The 24,278-nt window shown below is 39.9% G+C and overlaps 1 protein-coding gene across 11 annotated transcripts in view; it reads right to left on the reverse strand.

Annotated features, from left to right (window-relative positions):
- Positions 1–1,586: 1,586 nt before the first annotated feature.
- The window catches only part of ZNF462 (zinc finger protein 462), a 142,463-nt gene continuing 119,771 nt past the window's right edge, over positions 1,587–24,278 (reverse strand). For 7 of the 11 annotated variants that reach the window (XM_061200140.1, XM_061200146.1, XM_061200147.1 and 4 more), the window contains 3 exons: positions 9,309–9,441; positions 4,530–4,653; positions 1,587–2,113 (listed from right to left, as the gene is read on the reverse strand). In XM_061200140.1, the coding sequence (XP_061056123.1) occupies positions 1,795–2,113; positions 4,530–4,653; positions 9,309–9,441 (576 nt within the window). In that variant the 3' untranslated portion in view covers positions 1,587–1,794. The other 4 variants (XM_061200149.1, XM_061200148.1, XM_061200145.1 and 1 more) reach the window with 2 other exon arrangements.

Below are 24,278 nucleotides of genomic sequence, written 5' to 3' on the forward strand. Positions count from 1 at the left end.
ATAGGGAGGGTGGGAGGGAGGGAGATGCAAGAGGGAAGAGATATGGGGACATATGTATATGTATAACTGATAACAAAGCAGAAACTAACACACCATTGTAAAGCAATTATACTCCAATAAAGATGTTAAAAAAAAAAAATCAGTGCTGTTGATTTTAATTTACCCTTCTTCCAGGTTTCATGACTATTAATTTTTCCTTTGATTTATAACAGGGTAGCTCAAAGCATAAGTTAATGATGATAATTACTGGTGCAGGATGTGTAGTAAGATAGATAGTTTGTGGCAGTGGCTGTGACTTGCAGTTAGAGGAAAATAACTGTGCTCACGGGTTCAGGGTCCCCAGATGATGTTCAGTCACTGGCATTTCCTCCTTCTGAAGCTTCATACACCACTTTAACATTTTTGATGGAAAACATTCCCTCCATAAAATTTCCCCAGTTGGTTATAAATAGCTGATGCAGAAATATTAACATTTAAAAAAATCCCAGCTCACACCTCACCTTAAATTTACCTTTGCTTTTCATAATGGTTTAGATTTAATGGCTTGAAATATCTCTCATGTACATGCATTGAAAGGCAATGCTATGTAATTTCTACATTTCATATCTGTAGTCATATCTGTAAATGATTTACAACAGATGCACATAGACACATGTGAAAAAAATTCTTTATTAATTTCTCATATTTCATTACAAAATGTATGTTGCAAACAACTTTGAATAACCTACTTGTGTGTTTTTTGTTGTTTTTTAAACCCTTGGCTTCAAGAACTCAGGATCTCCCTATCTTTTATCAAGTACTGGGAAATACTGATTTTATTGGAGTCAATAGGTTATCATTTTGCTATTTATTTTCTTCTCTCAAGCTCTGAAAAAAAATGTCCTCTGTATAAATTAAACAAAAAAATGTAAATTCTATGTCATTACAGTCAACAGAATTATAATAATGCATCCAAAATGTGCGGCCACAAAATATCAGGTATATGTTTGAAAAAAGAAAAAAAAATGACATTCTAGCCTTGTTAAAAGGATAATGGTCCCATATTTTTATTAACAGGTTAGCAAAACAAAATCCAATGGATTACAATATTTACATGTTATTTGAAAAATAAAGTAGTGATAAAAGCATGTCACAAATATTTTCTTTTTTTTTTATTTTTTTCTTTCTTTTTTTTCTTTTTTTTTTTTGTTTGTTTTTTGGTAACCATTACAAACACCCAATCCAGGTATGGAACTGTTTAGTACATTTGAAATGAGGCCAATTAAAAACAAATATGGACACAAAATGAATCTTTGTCTAGATAGTTCACACTTTCCCTTTTTCTGGTTTCCACATGATGGCCCCCATCCCTAAAAAAAAAAAATTAAATTAAAACAAACGCCCTACAAATAAAAATTCTTAACAGCAAGAAAGTAAAAGAACAACATGCTTTTCAAGTAAGCACTTATTCCACAAATGCAATATCTTTCCATGGATTTTATTTGAAGCTGTGTGGGACACTGTCATCTCAGCAATTCCCCTTCCCTTTCTCCCCCCCTCCCCCAACCCTTCCAAGTTAAAAAAAAAAACAAAACATGAAAACCAAAGGACTCACACACATACACACACACGCACACGCACACATCCAAGCTCACACACACACAGGCTTCTAAAACCTAAGATTCAAGGAAAGTTCTACTTTTTGGAACGAAACCCTTTGTTCACAATCAGAACGTATTATAAATGTAGACTTAGATTTAGTCTAAGCTGCTCCCTCCTGAAAAAGCTAATATGGGGAAACAGAGTAGCTGGCAGCTAGATTAAAGGAAAAAAAAAAAGTAGTTCTCCAGGCTCCTTGTAGGATATAAGTATTTCATGGACACTCTCACCAAAGGGATGGGATTCGAGCACATCCCCTTGTCCCGCAAAATAAATGAGAATCCCCCCGCCCCCCAAAAACACAATGCAAACAAAAACAGAACACAGATTTAAAATCACACACAAAAGCCAGCCCATCCTAACAGAAATTATTTGTGTGAGACGGATAATGTGTAAAATTTGACAGCAACAAAAGGGTGAAGAGGACTTCCTCGTCTGGCCCACAAGCTGCATAGCTGTGCCGAAAAGTTTGGTTCTTTAGTTAAATTAAAAAAAAAAGAAAAAGAAAAAGAAAGTTAACTTCTTTGTTATTTCCACGTTTAAAATAAAAACGTTCCTATTCACAAAAAACTAAATCTCCCTTGCCCCCAAATCAAAACAACAATAACACACACAAAAAAAACAATTTATATGAAAAACTGAATTGTGCTGTGTTTGTAACACTCAAATTGATAGAAGATAAACGTGTGGCAAACAAAACTCCACAGTCACCTTAAAATTAGCTCACATGAAATCTACCAAATTCTAAATTATAGCTGAACACTAATAAACAGCTTACCTGGAATAAAGGATGACAATTCACAAACATTTATCTAATAATTAAAGTCTGTTTCTTTTTTTTGTTTTGTTTTTTACTAAAATAATTAAAAAAATCACAGTATTTTAAGAAATAAAACCCACGTGGGGATTTTAAGCACAATTTGTGTTCCTTTCTTTAAAACTCTTTTTTTTTCTCCATTCACCATCTTGCCCAGCAGTTCTCTCTACATTTAACCACAATGACGACAGGTAGTACTGACAAATGCAGAGAATTCCCTTGGTTAAGTTTGAGGTACTAGGAAACAGGTGACTGTTTTATGCAAAGCAGTTTTTTTGTTTTGTTTTTGTTTTTTGTGTTTTTTTTGTTTGTTTTTTCCCAAAGCGGCTGCAGTTAGGTCTTGAAAAAGCTTAACGTATTAAAACTAGAAAAACGCACCAAAAGTTGTGCGTCAAAAAGTTGTTCCCCTAAGAGAAGTCTTCTACTGTCACGGAGCTTCTGTTTCCACATACTGTCCAAGACCACCATAGCGCACACATGTGCAAGGGAGGTGCTTCGTATTCCGCAACAACTGAAACTTCCACGATGAAGATCCGGAAGGAAAGATGTAGTGATGGAAAAGGAGCCACATATTCCAACCATTTAAATAACTTTAATTTACATACTCACTCACACAGGTACCAGTGCTTTGAAAATAGATTGTTCAGTCCTAAAAAGCAGCTTTGTTCTGTCTTCTCTTTTCTGTCCCCCCCTTCTCAGCCCAAGCTGGCCCTCCCACTTTTTTTCATCACGGTTCAAGTAAGAGGTGATTAAGAATTTCACCAAACGCTTATTCTTTTTTGGCCTCTGCATTCTCCAGGAGAGATCTGTCAGCAGCTACTACACAGATGGCTACTGGTTCATTCTTTAGGGAAAAGTCTATCCCGATTGCTTCGTCATCTTCCTTTTCCTCTATAGAGGGCACCTTAATACTGTCCTCCATGCTATCTTTCAGGTGGATTTCTTCTCGGCTCACCTGCTTGGTGTCATTCAACGCCCTGGAAAAACATTCATGGTAGTGAAGGGTGAGTATATATATATATATTTTTTTTCTAGTTAAACAAAAAACATTCATGTCCTTATTTCTCTGATCCTAAAAAGGTCCTGGGGTCTTACAAGTATGACTGAACTGTGAGTGATTTATCCTTGCTACCTGTTATGCTTAGGTCATATATTTCTGGTATCTTATCAAAAAGTTGAACCTATAAAACTATCCATTATCATACTATGTTTTGATTACACCATGCTTTGATTCCAGATCAACATAATTATTTTATGTTCCCTCCTGTACTGGGAACAATGTAAGTCATAAGCGGTCATAGCAAGAACTGTCTTATGCTCAGACCCATCAGAAGAACCTAGAAGCTTGGAGATTTGCTATATTTATTCGGACTAAAAGAGCAACTCAGGTATTAAAGATTTAATGGATAGGTCCAGAAACAAATCATAGAAACAACAAAAAGCAAAAACCTGAAGATGGGACCCATGTCCTGGGGAGCTTAGTTACATTCTCTGAAGTTTAGATGCTTCACGTTTCTGGGCATTTTCTGCTGGAAGGACCAACTCCTAGGTTCTCCCAGCGTCTGCTGGGCTCTAAGTGCCTTATCTAGGGGACAATTTCACGTTCAAGGATCTTATGAGTGCTCTACAGGTATGCTCCCACCTACCTGGGAGGCAGGCAGAAGCGGGCTCTGTCCCCGAGGCAGAGCATTGAAGGCACCAAGAGGTGCGTGGGAAGGTTCAAGGCCACTCAGGGAATGAGTCATCACAGAGGCAGGAACAGAAGCCAGATCTTTGGACCCCGGTCCACGCTCTATCAGAGAACGTCATGCTAATGAAAGCTGAAGGGACACGGGCTGGAGAGAGCGCTACACTTCTACACGAGGGCTTGAGCGGGATCTGTCATTCGTAAAGATGATCTTTCCTCCTTTGACTTGTGTCTGGGTGACCATTTAAAAACCAGCGGAAAGGTAGAAACCCAGTTCGTTACAACTGCCTCTCCTCCCATGCCCGGAAGTGTGACACAGAGGGGTCTATGTATTGTCAGGAGAAACCGCCACCTCGCACGATGGGCGAAGGCCTTCATGGGACTTACATGCCGTGTCTCAGCACGTGCCTTTCCCACTCAGAGCCCTGGGAAAACGCCCGTCCGCAAAATTCACATGGAAAACGCTTCTCAGTGTTGATAGCAGCCCCATGGTCAGAAAATCTCATCAGATCTGTGAGGAGAAAGCAGAAGTGTTACCTGTGTGCTGGGGAGCGGGAAGAAGAGAAGTCAACATCCATTAGGAAACCTCCTCTCCTACCTTCCTTCCCAAAGCCATTCAGTGAAACCATTTCCAGATTCCTTACTCTTTCTCCTACTGGCTTTTCACCAAAGGATATTTCTTGAAACTCTCTCAAGAACTGTTCCTGTGGTTCCCGAGCCCCAGGTGTCCTCACTTCTCCTCACCTCCCAGTTGCTTCCATCACAAATAACCTGGGTCTGTCTTGCCTGAAAAACCCCTTCTGTTCATTCCAATGGCATCTGAGCATTTTTTTCCTATCAAATCTCTCCCTTCTGTGATGCTCTGTATCAGTGCCTCAAGTTTAGCACCTATTTTCTATTTGACACAAGTTTATCTCCACTCACTAAAAAAGCACCAGACCAGGAAAAGCATGGTAAGACCTCAAGGCTTCGACACATTCCAAGGAAGGCTGAGGACTCACGACTGGTGGTCATCTGCCGTGGATATCAGAATCAACACCTCCCAGGGTGACTGCGAGCACTGAGTGAGATCTGTAAGCAAAGAACCTAGCAGGAGTGAGTCCCGGGCATCAGGGAGGCTGGAATGTGAAAGCGTGTCCTCAGCTAGTAAGGGATCCTGGCCAGCTGCCCGGCATCTATGCCTCAATAGGTATATTCTTTTTTTTTTTTGGCTGTGTTGGGTTTTCATTGCAGCGTGCAGGCTTTCTCTCGTTGCGGGGGCTACTCTTCGTTGCGGTGCGCGGGCTTTGCATTGCGGTGGATTCTCTTGTTGCGGAGCACGGCCTCTAGGCGCACGGGCTTCAGTAGTTGTGGCGCACGGGCTTCAGTAGTTATGGCACGCGGGCTCAGTAGTTGTGGCTCGCGGGCTCTAGAGCACAGTCTCAGTAGTTTTGGTGCACGGGCTTAGTTGCTCCGTGGCATGTGGGATCTTCCCGGACCAGGGCTCGAACCCGTGTCCCCTGAGTTGGCAGGCGGATTCTTAACCACTGAGCCACCAGAGAAGTCCAATTGGTGTATTCTTGAACATGGGGATATGCACACATTTCTGGATAAATGTGTTGTTAACATCAAATGTTGACTGTCGTTTTATTTCCTCCACGGCCCTGAGCACACGCGAGTGGTCTGATAAACGTGGACTGGCTGTCTAATTGTTTCCAGGCCGCTCCTCCTGGCAAACGCAAAGATGAGAGCCTACATGGCCTCTGTGTTATCCTGAGCCCCAAGCCCATATGTCTTTGATTATACCACAGAGGGCCAAATCTTTACGTGCATAATAAATAGCAGGACCTAGACGGCTCTGCAGCCACGCTGCAAAGTGAGGGCAGCACACGGGGAAATGTTGATCATCTCTGCGTATCTGATCGCTGTGTGTCTGTACCTACAAGATGTTACAGAAGGATGTCTCCTGGTTGAAACACTCCATCTGATAAAAATCCTCAGGATGACGTTAACAGGCTAGGTGTCTCTACGCTGCCTTCATCTTCAGCACAAAAAGCTCTGTGAATGGGGCCAGTTTTAACAAAAGATGAAACATTTTCTCACAAATTAAGAAGATCACCACACAAGCCATTAAAAATAATTGCACAGACTATCTTCCTTGATTCTTTTCATTGGAAATGAGACAGCACCATCTGCCCTGCGCATTAATTCCTTAGCAGGGATTATCTTGGGCAAGAAATCAGCAGAATGCCTTCCTAACTCCTCCCAGCTGCATAATGAGAGGGGGTGGGGAGGGTCCTGCTTGGGTTCATGTTGATTTCTTCACGCCTGGTTTCTTCTCTTTCAGATTCCCTCTGAGCTGCCTTCTGAGGCAGGACCTGCAATGTGGCCACAGTCAGTCCCCTCCCTGGTTCTCATGCTGGGAAAGGACGCTGGGAATGGGGTAGCTCCAAGGACATGAGCCCCCCGAACTGAGCGCCCGATGAGCGTCTACACTGCCAACGCGGGGCCTGCTCCTGGCACAGTCACTCGCTTACCCTCAGGAAACATGAAACCAGCCACCTATTCTTTCCAAGGGCTCATGCTGTTTCATCCTCAAAGGAGGAGGCCAGTCATTACCTGTCACACATCAAATGGCTCTCCATTAGCCCCGAGAGCTGTGCTAAAGCCACCTCCCGCTCTCTACTCCTGGAAGACAGAACGTCTGGCAAAAACACCCCGAGGCTATTGTGTGCCGGTTCTTCTGGTTGGCAAGAATACACCTAGATGGTGGAAAATTGATTCAAAGGCAATGAGACAAAGGAGGCTGTTCTTTCAAGGATCGGGCGAGGGGTACGGGAAGGTTCTGGCTAGTAATTCCCATTAACGTTACTAGAAGTGACTCATGTAATTCCCCCACCCTCTGAGAGAGGAATACAGGCTTCTCCACCCCAAGACTTTTTTCCCCATGCTGTTAAGGCTCACGAATGTGGATGCTAAACTTTCCAGGGACAGGCGATCAGACACCATGAAGTTTTTTCCAGGCAAACAGAGCTGGTCTGATGCCACAGTGCCTGTGCGAGGGGGCGGCCAGGCTGGGCAAGCAAGGGAACGTGCCTGGTGCTCTCACATCTAACTGCCATCTTTTTCTTCTCATTGTCTATGCTTTTTTTTAGAGGCGTCACAGGGAAGGGGAGGACTAAAAGGGGTTCTTGCCTCTGCAATACTTATAACCTGTACAATCATGTGTGCTCGGCTCTAGAGATTAAAAAGTCATGGTACCCGATGAGGAATAGTTCATTTCCTGGAGAGGAACGGTAGGGCACAGAGCACCATGAAGAAAAGGAGCCTGTGTACCCTCTGTCACAAGCATCCTCTTCCAGAGAACTCTGGAAACAGTGCACAGACGTTAAAGAATTCATCACTGAGAACATATTTGTGAAATGCTAAAAAAAATAAATAAATAAAGGAAAAGAAAATTTAAAAACCATGCTTCTCAGATCACAGCCATTTTCCTTGTAAGAAACAGATTACTACAGCCCCTACTAACAAAAGCTGTAACGTGACAAGGGCAATCAGTCTGTATGGTGTGGGTGTTCTATTTATCCATTTACCACGGGCATGGGGGTTCAGAAGCCAAACTGGATCCCCACTTGGCAAATCTGTGGTCTCCTACTACGGCAGAGGTAAAAGATGGTGGGCGAGGGGATGGGGCTGGAAGTCAGGGCAATTCAGGAAGAAGAACAGGGAGAACCTCAGGGGGAAGTGGCCACAAAGTCGGCTTTCTTAGGCTTGCAGACTGACCAAGCAAGAAAAACCAAGAAATTCCGCAGAAGTGCACCTTACAGTGAGGCCCTAAGGGCCACTGGATTGACAGAATTCAGGGGCAGGTTCCCTTCAGTGAGGAACATCCCGCTGTCCAAAGGGTAGGGGAGACGGTATGTAGTGTCAAAGACATTTTGCCTTTGGAGCCAGAAGACTTAGACTCAACCTCCAGTGGTTTTTTTTTTTTTTTAAACTTTGAACAAGCTCTTAAGTATCCTGGGCCTTTGTTTCCCCATTTGTAAAAATGGCAATAATACCATCTACATCGCAGGGTTTTATCATTATTATTGGCTGGTTACTATGTTCTAGGAACTAGACTAACATTTGTGTGCTCTCTCATTTAAGATTTACGCAACCCTAGGAAGTGACGTTGTTATTATAAGGATGATGAATGCACAAGGAGATAAAATAATTTACCCAAATTCATATAACCAGCAAGTAACAGAACTGGGAGCCAAATCCAGAGAGACCAACTGCAGAGCCCTCTAACATTATGCAAGATTAAGGGGAAAAGGTATAAAAACCACCAACACTGGGCTTGGCACATCATGATGCTCAGTAATGGCAACTAATACCATTCTTCTCATCACTGGGATGATGTCTATCACATTTATTTCTCAGGTCTAGGTTATCCATGTGCTTTTGATAAATCTGCAATAACTAAAGTAAGATATCCCAACCTATATTCTTTACGTATAGTCTTGGGTTTTCCACAAGATTCTATGTGGAGCAATATAGAATACCAACTCTAGATCATGTAAACGTATGTCTACAACTAAATATACTTTGAAAAACTTCACTTTGAAAATAATGATAGACTCACAGAAAGTTGAAAACTAGTACAAAAATACCACAAAACCTTTCCCTGTAAACACAGCCAAATAAAAGCCCCTGGTCTCTCTCTCTCTTTACAAAGCAAAAGCAGTAGCAAGGGGGTTAAGAGGAGGACCGTGCAGAAGGACACATGGAGAGAGCTCAAGCCCCCTGCAGCTCCCCCAGCCCAGCAGTGTACATCCCAGCAGAAGCAATTTTAAATAAGCGTTTAATTGGAAGCTCATTTACATTCCTCAGTAGCTTTTACAGGACCATCCATCTTGCCGTCTGTCCTTATTCTGCAGATTCCCTAGATAACAGTTTTCCTGAATAAAAAACCAATCATCACCACGTATTTTTTAACGAATGTATTTCCTGGGAGTTTCTAGAGCCGGTACTAGTTTACAAGACACAGCCCCTGGCGTGTTTCTTAAGTCAGTCTGCTCCGCGACTCAACGGAGAGGGGCCATTCCTTCTGTTACCCCTACAACAACCTTCTGCCTCCCCTTCTGTCTCAGCACGGCCGGGCTGGATGCCAGCCGGGACTCAGAGGGCAGGGAAGGGACCTACCTCTGTCATCAGCCTTGCTGTTCATTTCTTCTTCCTTGTCCTCCTCATCACTGCTGGAGCTCTCCATCTTCTCCTTCATCTGTTCCAGCTGATCCAAGTTGACTCGTCCAACCAGCTCAAAGTTACGGCTTACCTGAAAAAGACCCAAACAGACAGTGGAATCACAAACCACAACTGAATGCAATGCGGTTCTCCCTGGAGGACAGAACTTTCCAACGTCACTTTCCTGTGGGTGTGCTTTTAGAGCCAAGACCAAATAACCCCAGTGCCTAAGAGGTCCTTTCTTCACGCTGACTCTCTCAGAGGTATACCTGCCATTTACTTCCACATTCATTTTCACCGGAAGTGTCAACACCGGACCTTCCTTACCAAGTTCAGTAAGAAACGTGAGCTACCGTCAGCAGAAAATCAAAAGTATCGTGAAGCCTGGGGTGTAGAGTAGGTGTCCAATAAACATTTTTGGAGTTGAATTCAAGGATGTACCTTCTGTAAACTACCCAAATTGTGGTTTCCTTACCCTTTCTGGGAATGTGGCCTTTTCTGATTTTGGCTTTTGGAAACATGTATAAGAAGTGTCATATATGCATATTTATGAAGTTATGTTTCTGGAGGTGAAGTGACTCTGTAAGTAACCTGAAAACTAGCAGTGAGAGTCACAACATTTCCACCATGAGCCTATCAACCTGGAGGGCTGTGGGCTATCCTAGCTTTGACCAAATGACAGCTATTCGATTCCTAACTCCAGTTTAGATGTAAGGCAATATTGGTACTGTTTAGTGTTACTACTGTTTCTGAAGCTGACCACAGCCTATTCATCACAGCTGGGGATTATCTGAGAAAAATCTAGATGACAAATCCCTAAAAACCCTTTTAAAGTGTTAACTATGGCTGATTTTTGTTTACATAAAACGTGGTTAGAATAATGTGGGAATCCAAACTGTCTTCAAAATATCATCCAAGAGAAATAAAAATCCACCCTGAGAAAACTCTATAAGGATATTCTGTTTGGGGTTCTCATGTCAATGGTAGTACAAAATGCAACCTCTTCAATTAATCTATTTTCAGAACTTCTTCAGTTGCATGCGTAGAATTATCAGCAACGACAGCACAGGAGTCTAGCCAACAAAATGACTCAAACCAATACACTGATGGGTTCCGTGCTTCCCCTGTGGGGACCAGGGAAGGGGCCCATGAAGATAAATAAGACCCAGTTCTGGCCTCCAGAGGCTCAGAGTTTAGTTGAGGAGGGAAGACAGACTTCATTAATGAGACTCCAAGGCAGATTTCCATAGCTGCTACAGGAGAGAGAGAGCGTAATGAGGGCGCAGGAGAGGATAGGGAGAATTTACAAGACAGTTCCAAAATATTCCCTGGGACCAGCCTGGAACAAAGATGTGCTGAGCACCACCAATTCCATATGCCTGGCAGATGGAAACATCATCATCAACTGTGACAAATGCGAGAGAAAGAGCCTCAGAGCATCAGGGCCAACAGACAGTCCTGTGAAAAAGCTTAATACTGTCCCCACAACATCATGTTGGGAGTCGGCCGCGTTGAAAAGGAGCAAGAACACTCGGGATGAAAGCTCTCTTAAAGCAAGAGAAACAATCCATTGAATGAAATCCATGAAATCGGTTGACTTGGAAAACAACTCAGCATGAAGGTGGAAAAGACCTCTTCGTCAATCTCAGCACTAAACCCTCAGAGAAGGTAAATTCCTGTTTTGCTCATGAAAAAAAGTTTTAAAAATGAATAGACTAAGGTGAAGAGGAGGAAGTCAAGTTAGAATCTTTCTTCCTCTTTCTTCCTCTCTGAGTTCACAGTATCAGCCGGCAAAGGACTTTTGCACAAAGTACCTTCCTAATTAGGGCTTTATCTATTTACTATCCTCACTCCTACCGACCTATATAGATTTTTAAAAATTTATAACACAGAAGCAAAAAGGGAGGGCACAAGGAGCAGGAGCTTTGAAGTCAGACAGACCTGAGCGCAAGTTTCGGGTTTGCCGTGAACCATGAGACTCCGGGCAAATTACTGAACATAAATGTCCTCAGTGTCCTTGTTTGTAAAAGGGGGCCAGCATAGTACCCGAAACACAATAAATAGTTCACCAAATTGTGGTTTCCTTCCCCTTTCTGGGAATGTGGCCTTTTCCGATTTTGGCTTTTGGAAACATGTATAAGCATCGTAAATGCATATTTATGAAGTTATGTTTCGCCACAAAGTCTACATTTTAATCAAATAGCATTTATGACAAATATGTGAATAAAAGTTTTCTGGGTTGCCAGTTTTTTTCAGGAAAAGCAGGCAAGATTCCAATTGGCCTAGTCTCAAAATATGCAAAGAAACAATATTTTGAAATGATCGGTACTTTAAAAGGCAGCCTTTTCCAATAGCTTTCTCCCTGCTTCAGCCAGGGCAACTATAAGCATGTAGAAGGTGCAGGAGAGGTGGGCATTGCCAGGAAACAAAAAAAATGAAACCAAGAAAGGCCAAAAAACAATCCTCAAACATCTTTAATCCAGCAGTTTGCATTCATTCATTCATTCATTCATTCAGGACTCCCGGGGGCCCTGCTGTATGCCAGGCCCTGTGCCTATCAAGGAACTCACAGTGACAGAAGGAGATCTGTCACCAAACCAAATGTTATTTTTTCTTTTCCTCCTTCCTGTTTCTTTTCCTTTTACAGGAAAACTGTTAGCATTTTGGATTCTGCACAATTTTATGAGTACATGACATTTTCATGGTATAACGTTCACCCGGGGCTCACCGAGGATTTATTTGTCCTAAAGATTTCTAAAATCTTTGTTTAAAAATAAAAATGAAAAATTTTGCTATGTAATTAGAAGATTTTAAATTAAAAACTCTTTATAGGGTTGAGTTCTTACTATACTTTAAATCTCCAAACAAGCAATCCAGGATTAATCTTCATACAAAAGGAAGACTCCTTGCTGCACTTCTGAGCCACCGTCTCTTTCCTGTATTATTGCAAGCCCCTTCCCTCCCTCCCTGCTGGTTTCCCAGCGTCCATTCTTACCACCTCTTGCATCTAACCTCCAGAGCGGCCTGACTGAGTGATTTTTTAAAAAAAATTAAATCTGCTCATGTCAGACTCCACTTGCCCTAAGGATGAAACCCCAATTTCTTACTGAGCTTTACATGTCCCCCCGACTATCATCTTACCCCCTGGCCCAACCTCGCCCTCACACTGACTGCCCTTTGCTCCCACCACCCTGAGCTTACTGAGGTCCCTGGAACAGGCCAAGCTCTTGACTTTGTGCCTCTCTCCGCAGAGGCTATGTCCTCTGTGTGAAATTCTCTCAAGCCTGCCTCGCTCACATGGTGTCTCCTCAGCCTTCCAGCCTCGCTCCAATGTCACTGTATCTGGGGGACCTTCCCTCAACACCTCCTGGGTTAAATATCCTTGCTCTAGGCTTCCACAGCACCCTCCCCTCCCCTTTTATAACTCAGTGACTGTACAGCCCAGGGAACTAGATTCAATACCTTGTAATAACCTATATATGTGTGTAGAACTGAATCACTTTGCTGTACATCTGAAACAAACAAACATTGTAAATCAACAATGGTGCGATTAAAAAAACCCTCAGAAATTAACTGTTTCTGGCCTGCCTCCCCAACAGAACTGCAAACTCCATGAAGACAAACACCCTGCAGCTTATTCACAACCAGATCTGCACTGGCCAGCAGTGTCCAGATTAGAGCAGGCACGGTTCTCACCTCTTAGATACTGGGTGTCTGCATTTTCATTTATTATATTTTTCTGTACTATAAATGTTTACAAAGAAAAACTAGAAAACAGAGAAACTCATTTAAAATCCAACGACCTATACATAATACCTGTGAACAAGTAGTTACATTTCTGTATTCCTGTTCTCTATTCACAGATGATTTACAGTGCTGCTTTTTGATGCACGGTATGGCATAAATATCAATCTCTGTATACATCCATTTTTAATCACCACATAATACTTCGTCAAGTAGATATATTATAGTTTACTTGACTCTTCCCATGTGAGTTTACCTTTGGTTATTTCTGGCTTTTCACTATTAAAAATGCAACAATAAGCCTTATTATATACAAACCTTTCTTTCATGTTTAGTTTTAGCCATGGCAATCAGGGAAGAAAAAGAAATAAAAGGAATCCAAACTAGAAAAGGAGAAGTAAAACTGTCACTGTTTGCAGAAGACATGATACTATACATAGAAAGTCCTAAAGATGCTACCGGTAAACTAGTAGAGCTCATCAATGAATTTGGTAAAATTTCAGGATACAAAATTAATACACAGAAATCTAGCATTTCTATACACTAACAACGAAAGATCAGAAAAAGAAATTAAGGAAACAATTCCACTTACCATCACATCAAAAAGAATAAAATACCCAGGAATAAACCTACCTAAAGAGACAAAAGACCTGTACTCTGAAAACTATAAGACACTGATGAAAAACTGAAGATGACACAAACAGATGGAAAGATATACCACATTCTTGGATTGGAAGAATCAATATTGTCAAAATGACTATACTACTCAAGGCAATCTACAGATTCAGTGCAATCCCTATCAAATTACCAATGGCACAGAACCAGAACAAAAATTTTTAAAATTTGTATGGAAACACAAAAGACCCCACCTGAATAGCCAAAACAATCCTGAGAAAGAAAAATGGAGCTGGAAGAATCACACTCCCTGACTTCAAACTATACTACAAAGCTACAGTCATCAAAACACATTTTTGTTCTGGCACAAAAATAGAAATATAGATCAATGGAACAGGATAGAAAGCTCAGAAATAAACACACACACCTATGGTCAATTAATCTATGACAAAGGAGACAAGAACATATGATGGAGAAAAGACAGTCTCTTCAATACTGGACAGCTATATGTAAAAGAATGAAATTAGAACATTCTCTAACACTATACAAAAAAATAAACTCAAAATGGATTAAAGACCAAAATTTAAGACTGGATACTGTAAAACTCTTAGAGGAAAACATAGGCAGAACACACTTTGACATAAATCACAGCAATATCTTTTTGGATCCACCTCCTAGAGTAATGAAAATAAAACAGAAACAAACGAGACCTAATTAAACTTAAAAGCTTTTGCACAGCAAAGGAAACCATAAACAAAACAAAAAGACAACCCACAGAATGGGAGAAAATATTTGCAAATGAAGAAATTGACAAGGGATTAATCTCCAAAGTATACAAACAGCTCATGCAGCTCAGTAACAGAAAAAACAAACAACCCAATCAAAAAATGGGCAGAAGATCTAAATAGACATTTCTCCAAAGAAGACATATAGATGGCCAAAAAATACATGAAAAGATACTCAACATCACTAATTATTAGAGAAATGCAAATCAAAGCCACAGTGAGGAATTACCTCACACCAGTCAGAATGGCCATCATCAAATAATCTACCAACAATAAATGCTGGAGAGGGTGTGGAGAAAAGGGAACCCTCCTACACTGTTGGTGGGAATGTAAACTGGTACAACCACTATGGAGAACAGTATGGCGGGTCCTTTAAAAACTAAAAATAGAACTATCGTATGATTCAGCAATCCCACTCCTGGGCATATACCCAGAGAAAACTATAATTCAAAAAGATACATTCACCCTAATATTCATTGCAGCACTATTTACAATAGCCAAGACATGGAAACAATCTAAATGTGCAACGACAGATGAATGGATAAAGAAGATGTGGTATAGGGACTTCCCTGGTGGGCCAGTGGGTAAAACTCAGTGCTCCCAATGCAGGGGGCCCAGGTTTGATCCTTGGTCAGGGAACTAGATACCGCATGCATGCCACAACTAAGAGTCCATATGCCGCAACTAAGAAGCCCGCATGCCTCAACTAAAGATCCCACATGCTGCAACGAAGATCCTGTGTACCGCAACTAAGACCCAGCGGAGCCTAAATAAATAAATAAATAAATTAATTAATTAAAAGATGTGGTACGTGTGTGTACACACACACACACACACACACACAATGGAATATTACTCAGCCATAAAAAAGAATGAAATAATGCGAATTGCAGCAACATGGATGGGCCTAGAGATTATCGTACTAAGTGAAGTAAGTCAAACAGAAAGACAAATGTCATATGACATCACTTACATGTGGAATCTAAAAAATGATACAAATGAACTTATTTACAAAACAGAAATAGACTCACAGACTTTGAAAACACACTTATGGTTACCAAAGGGAAAAGGGGGGGGGAGGGATAAATTAGGAGTTTGGGATTAACATATACACACTACTGTATATAAAACAGATAATCAACAACGATGTACTGTATAGCACACGGAACTCTATAATAACCTATATGGGAAAAGAATCTGAAAAAGAATGGATATACCTACATATATAACTGAATCACTTTGCTATACACCTGAAACTAACACAACATTGTAATTCAACTATACTCCAATTTAAAATAAAAAAATTTTTTTTAAAATTTTTAAATTAAAAATAGAAAAAAATGCAGTAATAAGCCTTATTGTATATAAACCTTTCTTTTATATTTAGTTTTAATTTTATAGGCTAAATACTCAGACGTGAAATTACAGGGTCAAAGTCAAATGGTATACAGATTTTATATTAAAGTTCCAATATATTTCTAAGTTTGCTTCTAAAATGATCATACTTGTAGTGATTACTTCCTGGATCTAGAAATTGGTGGGTATCCGACCAACTTCTTAATGGGACAGAGGACATATGGAGGGACATTCACTTTCTTCTTTAGAGATGAGAAGCAATTTATCACCTTGTTTCCCAAAAGCCCACAACAGAGAGAGAAAGACAGCAAGGCTGAGTTTGAGTTCTAGAACCTGGCTCCATAGAGCCTTCTGAAGGTAAAAGAAGCCATCCATGTTTTTAAAGGGTAGACTGTTCAAACACACAATCACTCAGACTGTAAAACTATGTGCAGATCCTTGTATCTCGTGAAACTTATTTGTGAATGCCCAGGAATTGAAAGTCCCCCATAAAGGCCGCTAACTCAGAGTTGTGTGAAAAGCTGTCCAGTAAGGAGGTGAGATGAACTGCCAAAGACCAGCAAAAGCTTCACCCCTTAACCCTGAAGTGGAGATGCTGTAAACCCTTCAATGCTCATGCTTAATGTTCAAGTTTCACCACTACACCTGTGTTTTTGGTTGTTGCTTTTTAACCATTCAGCAAAATGGTTTCTATCTGTCCCTAGCATACGAAAGAATTTCCATACTCGAGTCTTATTCTAAGGGGAGGAGTGTTATGTGATTTACAAATATAACCAAGTTGCACATGCATTTTCATACTGCCCTGGGGGGCAAACCCAGTCTTATAGGAAAGACTGATATAACCTTGCTTGTTAAGGAAAGAATGAAGTTGGACACCTTCGTCTTCAGATTACTTAGCAAACATTAACTGGGGGAGATGGTGATGAAGAAAAATCCACGTCATGTTTCCAGAGTCCCCCTCCTACTGACTTAACACTTGTACGTTCAAAAAGAGACATCCAACCAGGATGTTCACATCACCTAATAGTGCGTGTTCATGTTAAAAAGAAAGGCCAAGTGAACTTTTAACTTCTAGAAGAAGTGACAGCAGAGAACATGGAAAAACTGTCTCTTACATCAGAAGTGCCCATCTCAGTCACAAACTGACAATGTGTAGTATTGCAAAGATTTTAAAGGACTTATGGCCCAGGCAGGCAAACTTGTTCTGTGAAGGGCCAGTTAAGCGAGTTTTTTAGGCTTTCTGGACCATATGGTCTGTCACAACTACTCAATTATTGTGTAGCTTGAAAGCAGCCACAGATAATACGGAAATGGGTGAGCATGGCTGTGCTCCAATAAAACTATATTCAGGGACACTGTGATGTGAATGCTGTATAATTTCACATGTCATGAAATATTACTCTTTTGATTTTTTTCAACCATTTAAAATTGTCAAAACCATTCTTAGCTGGTGGGCCATATAAAAACAGGCAGTGGGCCAGATTTAGTCCATGGGCCAGAGTCTGCCCACCCCTGACTTATGATTATCAGGTGGTTTGCCCAGCACATCCCCTTTGCCTGTCTCTGAAAGTCAGAATGAGAATGAGGGAAAGGAATCAGTGGGAGAAAGGGTCAGCAAAGCACTGTCTCTACGAATTCTTACAGGAAGGTGGTCAAAGACACAGGTGAAAGTCCTAAATTCTCTGCTAAGAACATTTCTATCAGAGCTCTTATAAAAGCTTCTAGAAAAGATATTCAGCTCAGTGTATTAAAGTTCTACGGAAGGTGAGCCGTGACACCATACTTGCTTTGCATTATGCTGCCCTCCTATTTTATAGACATCTTTATCCAGCACTTAACACGCTGGTTGTGATTCTGTTTAAGCTTATCTCATCTGCTTGCTTATAAACTCTTCCAGGGTAGCAACTGTTTAGTTTTACAGGCTCAGTGCAGAGTATAAGGCCAGTCATCTAGTTGACACACAATACATGTTATTTGAATCTACCAGTAACATAAAATCCCATAGGCGATCATAAAGTATAAAGAACTTCATAATATTGCATGCCATGATACAAATTTGCTTGCTAATGAGAATAAAATTGGACATTTTCTAAAAGATTTTGTTTCAATGCTTACCAAATAATCTACTATAGGCTAAAAATTAATCCAGTAGTTTTTCCATGTATCACTTAACCCTTATGATCATTCTGTGAGATATGTATTATCTTCCATATTTGTAGATGAGGAAAACAGGACACAAAGCAAGTAAGTGGTAAAGCCAGGATTAGAACTCACATCTTCAGATGACATAGCTCCAGCTTTCCTCATTAGAATGCAGACCATCTGTCGAAATGTAAATTTGCTTACAAAATAGGAAACATTATCCATGGGATACTGGCTGAACACAAGAAGAAGGAAGAAAAAAGTACTGTGACAATAATATTCCATTCAAAATTTGGTGGGATAAAGCAGCAGAATCTTTTGAGAATATTTTCTTCAAAATAAAAACCTTTCTAAGAACAGTAAGAATAAAGGATGGTAAAGTACCAGAAGGGTATGGAGCACAGAAGTCAAGGAGACTACTTTCTTTTGCCATCATTGAGTTAGAACAGAAAACATGCTTCTGCCAGACCTGACTTAGCAAAAGTCCAGACAAAATCAATCATTTTGAGAATCTCAGCACAGCCCCAGTCACAAGTACTCAAGATAGCCAAGTGAAAGGCATCATTAACGTCAAACAACTTTGCTGTCGGCCAACTGAGCTGCTGCCAATCTCCTGAACTCGAAATCCAGAGGCAAAGATGCTGATGATGCTGTCATGTTTTGCTTATTTGAACAAATAGGATACTTATAATTTCTTATTTGAAAAGTGATTTCATTTATTTATTTATTTAGCAACCAGCTACTGGCGACTTTATTGTATGCAGGGCACTATGGTTAGATTTGGGAAGAAAAGAGAGGTAAATAATGTGGTTTCCATTTTAAGACTGTTGCATCCAGTGGCAAGACAGAGCCTTGTTAAGAGTTAAGTGCAGGGCTTCCCTGGTGGCACAGTGGTTGGGAATCTGCCGGTCAATGCAGGGGACATGGGTTCGAGCCCTGGTCCGGGAGGATCCCACGTGCCGCGGAGCAACTAAGCCCGTGCGCCACAAAAAAAAAAAGAGTTAAGTGCAAGTTGAGGCAGCATGAAATACATACCTTAATAGAGGAAGAAGGAAAGTATCTATGGAAGCCTGGGAGCTGGGGCCATTCATTTTGGCTGGAGACTTTAGTGGATAGTTTCAAAGGTTATAGGCAAAGAACATCTTCAAATGTCTACTTGAGAAATATCTTCTAAGGTTCTGCCAGGCACACCCGTCTCAATATGTCCACACCTCTTGCTCATCTACCTCTGATTTGTCTTCCAAAATACATGAAAGAAGCAGGTCCACGGTTGACAAATCAAGAAGCAACTAACATGAAGGAGAGCAAGGATGAAATGACATTATCTTCTGGAAAAACCTTCAGCTTGCCGGAATCTACAGAGTTGATAAAGCTAGAGATGCCAGTACTTGGTTCAGAAATTAAACACAGTCCAAAAAAACCACGGCCAAAGGTGTATTTTATGATTTGGAGTTGGGGAAGGTTCTTTGTTTTATTTCTTCTCATTCCCTTTGCTGGAAACAAACATTCTATGTGATTTTTTTGCCCCTGCGGATTTCACTAGTCCAGGAAGCGGAACAATTTTATTGGAATAACTCAAATGTTGGCAATTCCTCCTGAGGTGAACGTTCTGCTGCTTCCCCTAAACTGACAGAAAGTAGGAGATGCGAGTTCCTTACAGTTCAGCTGCCTGAGGCTCCATTTGTATAAAAAACTAAAAACATTTCTAAGTAAATTCAATTAGTGAATGTGTATTGCCTGAATAGACTATCCTTCTAAATTTAATACAGCGAATATGACAATTTTACGAGCAAAGCAAGTTAGAGATAATACATTTTTATGTTCCTTAAACTAGGAAAGAGACTTCAGAACCATAAAGAACGCTAACAAGGTATTGCATATACTTAAACTTTCTTCAAAGAAAAATATATGTGTGTTTTTCCAAATGTGAGAAGTGCGAGGTTTGGTTTTTTTCATGACTTCAAGGTTCCTAGAAATGTTACCTCTTCATCTTGCACCAGCATTGCTAATAAATGGCACTACTGACATATGATTTCATTCTGTGTGTCTGTGTGTCTGTGTGTGTGTGTGTGTGTGTGAGAGAGAGAGAGAGAGAAAGAGGTAGGAACATAAGGAGGGAGGGACTGAAAGAATAGAATAGTCCACCTCTAGAAGATCTAGTGAGATAGAAAAAAGACAGGGAGTTGAAGGATGAAAAACTAAAAGTTCAGATAGCCTGTACTGTTTACTTCAGATTCCAAGAGATTTACAAGTGATTCCTTGTTCACTGGTACAAAGATAAAGATCTAGGAAGACAAGACTCTGTGTCACCTAAAAAAATGAAGGTGCTAAAACAAATAAAGAGAAAAAAATGAATGTGCTGACTGTCACCCCTTTCTACTTCACCTTGGCTTCTGAGGATAAACACAGCAGTGTAAATCCAGGGCACTTGAGAATTTGGTTCTTCAGCGGAATGGTTTATTTGACTTCAAGGATGCTTCCTGCTGAACCAGTATTCTGTCTAGTCCATGAATGATACAGTCTGACATCTTCAGAGACATTCCTGAGGTTTACAAGCTTTGCAGGCAGAATTCAGGAGTCCAGTTTTGAATATCCAGTTCTGTTTAATGATGAAATCCTTTGACTGAAAATACATCCTACAGTGTCTTTTAATTTCTTGTATTGATTCTCTCCACCACACAAAATCACCTAAAGCTATTCGTGGAAGAATGTAATAAGCAATGCACACAACGCATTGTTTTGCTAGAAAACAGTAAACCTTAGTTTAGAACCAACTGCTAAGTCTATTGCACATTTTATTTTTGGCAGTTTACACGTTCCTCTGGATCTCTGCATCTTTATAGATCTATCTGTTCTCAGGATCAACCTTATAAGAAAAGACTGCAGAAAATTAACATTTACTGAGGACCTACCATGTGTCAGGTCCTGGGGAACCTGCATCTTTTAGGTATTAAGGTGTAATTTACTTACCATAAAATTAATCCATTTTAAATGAACATTTCAATGAGTTTTAGTAAATGTATGCATTTGTACCTTTCACAATCATCTTCTATTACTCTAAGAAATACCCTCATAACCTCTGCAAGCAATCCCTGCTCCAAACCTCCAGCCTGAAGCAACTTCTGACCTGCTTTGTCTCCTCAGTTCTGCCTTTTCTAGAAACCATACAATATGTAGTCTTCTGTGTCTGGCTTCTGTCCATTTAACATGATGATTCTGATATTTAGCCATATTGTTACATGTATCAGTAGCTAATTTCTTTTATTGATAAGTAGTATTCCATTGTATGGATATAGCACATTTTGTTTATGCAATGACTTTATGTGGGAGTAGACTTGCTGGATGAAATGGTAAAGTGTATGTTGAACTTTTAAACAAACTGCCAAAATGCTCAAAAGTAGATGTGCCATTATACACTGCATTCAGCCCTGTGTGAGATTTCCAGTTTCTCCACAACCTTGCTAACACTTTGGTGCTATTGGTCTTCTTAATTTCAGCCACTCTAGTGGAGAGGTAGTGATGGCTTACTACCTAATTTGCATTTAATTGTCTTAATTTGCATTTCCTTAATGATGTTGTCTTAATTTCTCTTAATTTGCATTTCCTTAATGATGAGTCCTATTAAGCATCTTTTCATGTGATCATTTGTCTTTTGTATATCCTCATGGGTAAAGTGTCTATTCAGATCTTTTTCTCATTTTTAATTAAATTGTTAATCTTCTTATTACTGAGTTGTAAAAGTTCTTTATATATTTTGGTTAAACTCCTTTGTTAGACAGTTATTTTGCAAATATTTGCTTCCAATCGGTTGCTTGCCTTTTCATTTTCTTAATGGTGTCTTCTGAAGAGCAACAATTTAATTTTGATGACATCTAATTTATTGATTTTTTTTCTTTTAATGTTTCACAGCTATTGTATCATACCTAAGAATTTTTTCCCAAGAGAAATTTGAGTGATGTAAGCATCAACAACCACTATTTTCCATATGGAAATCCAATGGTAACAGCACTATTCGTTGAAAAGCTATCTTTTCCTTATTCCCTTGGCACCTCTGATGAACATCAACCGGCCACATATATTAGGCTTTATTTCTGGACTTTTTCTTCTGCACCACTGATCCATACATCTGTCCTTATACCAATACCACACTTTCTGGATTACTGTAGCTTTATAGTAAAAGTTTTGAAATCAGGAAGGGTGAGTCTTCCAGTTTTGTTATTTTTTCATACCGTTCAGGCTATTCTAGGTCCCTTGCATTTTCATATACATTTTAGCATCAGTCTGTCAATTTCTACCAAAGAAAAAAGCCTACTGAGATTTTGATAGATTGATTACACTGAATCTGTAGATCAGTTTGGGAAGCATTACGAATATTGAGTCTGCTAATCCATGAGTATGGTATATATTGCATTAACTTAGTTCTTTTATTTCTCTCAACAACATTTTGTAGTTTTCAGCATATAGCGTTCACAGTTCTTGTTTATTCTAAAGCATTTTTATTCTTTTTGATATTATAAATGAAACTGATCTTCCTAAAATTTCATTTTTTCAGATTGTCCATTACTAGTATATAGAAATATAATTGGCGTTTGTATATTAATCTTATATCCTTCAATTCTGCTAAACTCACTAATATTCTAGCACCTTTTAGAATAGATTATTTAGGATATTCTACCTACAAAGATCACACTGTCTGTGAACAAAAAGAGTTTTATTCCTTCCTTTCCAATTCTTATGGCTTTAATTTCTTGTTCTTGCCTCATGGTTCTTGACTTTTGTATTTCAATCATTAGCAAACTTCTCTTTAGTACATTGTTTACCGATACTCCTATACCCTTTTCATGAATGCTGAAATCAGGCTTTTGTATATCCTTCACCCCCATGAATGACCACTTTTAATTAGTGCATAATGTCACTGCCTATCAGTCAAAAATTCACTTTCAGCAGCACTGCTGTCTATGTTTATAAAATAGCGTTTGGATAATTATTTCAAAAATTCAAATTGCATTTTGTATTCATCACTTAGAAAAGAAGGAACAGTTAATAAGCACGAGCCTCAAACTTCACAACGATTGAGACAAAGATGAAAATCATTAGGCATGCTGAGAGTGGCAATTCTTTAGCCTCAATTAGGTGCTTGTTGGACTTAATAAGCTGGTCAACCATGAGAGGGAGTAAGATTAAAGAATCGAACATGGCATAATGAAAATATAACATATCAAAGACCATGTCTAAAATGCAAAGTAGAGTTAGTGATTTAATAGTCCATTTTAGGTCTTTAGGGACATAACTGCCTTTCTGATAGGTTGTTGTTATATTTGAGCACAGTTCAATTCACAGATAGACTGAGATGTGCCTCTCAAAGTGTGGGAAATACCAGGACTTCATTTAATCTTACAAAACTTCTGAGAAGAGTATACTGATTCCCATTTAGAAATCAGGAGACAGAGAAATTGAAGTAACCTGCTGTACAGTAAATGGTGGAGACAAAATTCAAACCTAGGTCTGTTTGGCTCTGAAAGTTCTAAACTGGGCTCCTAGTTTCCTGAGTAACCATTTGCTTGATATTCCAAAGCCCCACATTTCCGCCTGCTTTCACATCTGGTGTAGTTTCTAGCCTTCTCTGGAGTTCTCCAGTGACTCACAGCTACTGTGCAACCATTGGGGAAGAATCTACCTTCCTGGTTTGCTCTGTCCCAAAATACCAGTCTGATGGCTTCAACACTATAATAAAAAGGTGGTTACATAAATAAGACACATGTGCATAAATGTAGAAAGCTTAGCTTGAGATAGATGAGTGATTTTCCTTTCAGTTTTGGGGCAGAAATGCCCAGGAAGTTTGGATAAGAAAGGGTATTGAAGTTTTTAAGTGAGGTAATTCAGGCTTTTCTTCTCTGCTTTCATTTTTGGGGAGACACGTTAGGAAATGAATGCATTCCAAAGCAGAAAAGTTAGCATCAAACCATTAAATTGTAGATGGATGATAAAGCTCAGCCTTCTCTCTCAACACCCCACAGAAAAATTCTAACCCTTGGGTGCAGATGACTCAGACAGGAATCTTTATAACTTGGGTTTGTAAATCCAGAGAAGAGAAGCTGTTATTTCCACTGATAGTACACAGAGCAAGGAAAAAAGGAAACAGTATCAAAAGTGCTTTTCATTGTGCCTTAGGTAAACACTCACTAGATGTTTTGGATTTGTTGGTTAATTAGAAAACATTTCAATAGGCTCTTTTCATGAAACAAATACTAATCATCCCTACCCCCCCCACACACACTCCCCCACA

The sequence above is a fragment of the Eubalaena glacialis genome, chromosome 9 (assembly GCF_028564815.1).
Source record: "Eubalaena glacialis isolate mEubGla1 chromosome 9, mEubGla1.1.hap2.+ XY, whole genome shotgun sequence".
Lineage (NCBI taxonomy): Eukaryota > Metazoa > Chordata > Mammalia > Artiodactyla > Balaenidae > Eubalaena > Eubalaena glacialis.